This window comes from Pteropus vampyrus, unplaced genomic scaffold (assembly GCF_000151845.1).
Source record: "Pteropus vampyrus isolate Shadow unplaced genomic scaffold, Pvam_2.0 Scaffold144, whole genome shotgun sequence".
Taxonomy (NCBI): Eukaryota; Metazoa; Chordata; class Mammalia; order Chiroptera; family Pteropodidae; genus Pteropus; species Pteropus vampyrus.
In genome coordinates, this window is record NW_011888925.1 from 446,358 (window position 1) to 450,215 (window position 3,858).

At 60.7% G+C, this 3,858-nt stretch overlaps 1 protein-coding gene across 1 annotated transcript in view; it reads right to left on the reverse strand.

Annotated features, from left to right (window-relative positions):
• SYT7 (synaptotagmin 7) overlaps positions 1-3,858 on the reverse strand; it is a 59,064-nt gene that overhangs the window by 54,113 nt on the left and 1,093 nt on the right. The window contains exon 2 of the mRNA XM_023535814.1: positions 3,388-3,855. Coding sequence (XP_023391582.1) covers positions 3,388-3,855 — 468 coding nt within the window. The remainder of the gene's footprint in view (positions 1-3,387; positions 3,856-3,858) is intronic.

The window sequence follows — 3,858 nt, forward strand, 5'->3', positions numbered from 1 at the left end:
CAGCCAGGGGCAGGGCCCAGCTGCCCAGGGCCTGGCCTGTCTTGGCTCACCTGACACCCACCTGTTCCCCTGCCTTCCAGCTGTCCCTCACCTATCATCTGCCGGCCTGTATGACCCACCCTAATCCAGCCTGTTCTAGACCCTCTTCCCCAACCAGGAGAGGTTTTGGGGCTATGTTCTTTCCCACCACCCCACAGTCCTTAAGCACCCAGCCCATTGGTCAAGCTGTCCCCATAAGACCACTAAACAACATGACCCAAGGCCAAGGGGTTCTGTCTCTATGGGAAACACTATAGCTTGAGATCACTGGCTATCCTGATTTAAGTCTCACAGAAGCCATCCCTCTTGCCCTGCGTTTCAGACCTGGTCAGCCCCAAGTCCCTTCTGGGCTACAGCCTATTGGGAGGTCATTTGATCTTCAGTCCCAGACTGACCCAAGCCCAGGATGCAGGCCAGGGAGGTCTGGACCTGTGCAGATGGACAGGTGAGGGGTCAGAAGGATGGATGGGTAGATGAAGGAGCGGGGAAAGTTTGTCAGTGAAATGGTTCGACAGTCTCATTAGACAGTGAAATGGTTAGACATGGTCCTCCTTGGACAACCCCATGCCCCAGCCCTGGTCCCTAACCCTGAGGACCCTCATAGCACCCCTGATCTGCCCTTTCAGCCGTACCCCAATTCCTATCCCACACATCACCCAACAGCCACTGCCCCTAACTTGTGCTCAGTGGGTACCCAGTGGCCTGGGCAATCTCATGGATTCTTCTGCCTTGAGAGAGGAGACCTGCCATGGCAGGGCCCCCTGACCAATGCAGAGTGCCCCCACACTCCCTAGGAATGACCCGACTGGCAGAGTTGCTGTAGGGGGCAGAGCCCCCTAACAGGTGGAACAGATGAGACAGCACTGCTACCCCCAGAGACAAGCTCAAAGAGGGTGGGGGCAGGGCAGGCAGCCCTCAGGACCTGACCTCTCTCCCCAGACTGCTGCACAGGCCCAGACTTTCCCTCTCTGGCCCTGCTCACCGGCTCACTGCAAGGTCACCTCTCCCTCCCTCCCTCCCTGCTGCCGTCTTGCCTGCCCACTGCAACGCTGACCCCTGCAGGCCTGCTGAGGCCCTGCCCGGTCTGGGGACAGGCATCAGAGGGACACAGGGAGGCCTGACCAGGCCCGCTTCTGTAGGAACAGAGGATGAAGGCCGAGTGCAGAAAGAGGGCCTGTGTCTAGAGAAGGGGGCAGAGACGAGTTTGCAGGCATGGCTGGGGGAGCCCAGGCAGAGTTGGAGCAGAAGCTGATGGGGGTCTTCATTCTTCAGTGGGCTCCAGCTTGTTCCCATAGTCCCTTGCTTCAGTCTTGATTTGAGAAAGTACCGTCTGGGGGTCAGGGGCCCGAGTGGGGAGGGAACTGTACCTGTCCTGTCGGGTAAGGGTCTTAGCAGTAGGCTGAGCCCTACGGGGACTTGCAGAGTGAATGGGCTGAGGGAGGAGGTAGCACAGGGACTCTCTGGAACCAGCCTGGGACATGGGGGAGCAGGAGAGGACGGGAGATTAAAAAATTTTTTAAGAACTGGGCCGCAGGTGTTCCTGGGTTGAAGAGATCAGGATGTAAAAAATACTGGCCCCTGGGGGACCAGAGGGACTGGCCTGAATCCTACAGGAATTAATTTGCATATCTCATTCCCACCCTGGTGCCAGACAAAGGAGAAATGGGAAAACAGAAATGCGGGATGAGGACACATAGCCCTGGCGGGGGAACAGAGTCTGGGGGCCTGGGGTGAGTTGGTAGGGATTATAGGAGGTGGGCAGGGATGCCAGGGGAGCACAGAACGGAGTGAGGTCTCTGGCCCCTCAGATCCCCAGGAAACTAGGAGCAAAAGCAAACTTTGCTGTCTCCAGCCTATGACTGTCCCACCCAGCGAGAAGAAGACCTCAGGCCAGTCTGTTTCCCGGAGCTGCCCCTGCCATGGCACTGGTGGGCCCTGCAGCAGCAGTGGGAGTGGGCGAGACAGATGTCCACCCCAGACAAGGGAGGCCCATTTGAGGAGAGGAAGGAGGGAAAGGTCTAGGGCCTGCCTGCACTGGGTTCCAGGCCCTTTGCCCAGAAGGTGCCAAGCACATCAAGTTGGCCTCCGTGGAGAGGGCAGAGGTGCCTGGAGGAGGGGTGATGTCATGGAACCCAGGGTTGGAAGGGGAGAAGAGGGAGGGAGAGGGGATGAGGGCACAGCCCTAGGCCACTAGCCTAACGGGAGAGGGGAGGCTGCCAGCCTGGCCGGCAGGGGGAAGGGAGTGTCCTTACTGCATCTCCCCTTCCATCCTCATACTCCGGAGCTGGTCTCTGAACTAAGCTATCGGCTTCTGAGAGGGTGATCCAAGCAGGAGACTGTCTCTGCCCTCGGTCCCAGTGCTGGAAGCTGGCAGCCTCTTGGGGGAAGATGCCCAGGTGGGTGACCTGGGTCCAGACAGATGAAGACAGGGGTTTCCAAAGGAAGTGTCCCTTCAGCAATCACCTAGGACATTCATAGATGGGGATGAGGTTCTAGAAGGGGAGACTGAATCTGCTTCACTCTGATACCCAAGCACTGAGTGAGCGCAATTCCTGGCACCAGCTGAGCTGCGATGATTTGATGGGGGTGAGACCCGACTCTTCAGGAGGCAGGGACAAGTTGAGGCTGTCCCAGAGGGAAAGAGCAAAGTGGGGCCAGGGCAAGAGCAGGCAAAGCAGGCGCCCACTAAAGTGCCTTCGAATGCCTTGGGGCTCTAGGCTCCTTCTGTGGAGGCTCTTAGAGCTCTTCCCTCCCCGCAAAACCCCCATCCCCAGAACAGTGGCAGCAGGAAGCCCAGAGGCTCTCATCTGGGAGCAAGTCCTCAGACAGGGTGTCATCCTTTTAGCGTCATCAAGAGACCCTACTGCCAGAACTGGCACACTGGGGGCGCTGGGCCCGGGGTGGGGCACCCCATGTGGGGGCTGACACTGAGCCTGGGCAGGAATTGCAGGGGACCTGCCTACAGGTGGGCACTGCGTGAGGAGGCAACGGCGGCCAAGGAGGAAATGGCAGAGCGATTGCCCGAGGAAAGAGGAAAGGCTCCTGGCGCGGCTTAGAGGATGCCAGGATGCCGGGCAGCGGTGAGCTCTAGGCCACTCCCTGGGATCCGACTCCAGAGAAATGCAAAGGAGCACGGCCCCTCCCCCTCCTTCCCTGGACAGGACTGGAGTGAGTTTGGGGTTCTTGGCTTCTCCCTTCCCCAAGCCCAGGAGAACACTCCGCTGGCATCCCCATCCTCATCCATCTCGGGCTCTCTTGCCCTTCAGGTACCCCTGCCTCCGTCCCCGACGCTCCTGCGGTTCCCCCACCTCCCGAGCCCTCTCCCCTGCTGCTGCACCAGATTCCCACTTGCCCCTTGGCACCCTCTCAATTCACAGTTGACACCGCCGATGTCACTCCGCTCCCCTGTGCCCACAACCTTGGTCCAAAGCTTCTCGGGATCCTTGCCCTGGGGTCCCCCAGCGCTGACATTCCCCGGGCACTGGTGCTGGGGACCCAGGGATGTCTCTGAGGGCACTGCCCGGCTCCTGCGGGGGCAGCGGCGCCTCGCTTCACCACACACGTTGTCCTTGGGCTGCTGGGGTGGGGGGTGGTGGTGGTGGAGGAGGTCCTTGTGGGGACACTGCGAAGCCGGCGCCGGGCACCCAGCCTGGCAGTGCCGGGACTGCGGGAGGCCGGGGTCCGAGCCGCTGCCGCTCAAGCCCAAGCCCAAGCCCTGGGGCTGGGATGACCCCGGGGGTGAGTCTGCGCCGCTGTGACAGACAGCAGCCCCGGGCTGGGGCTCCGTCCGAGACGGCGCCCGGCGCTGCCGCCGTCCTG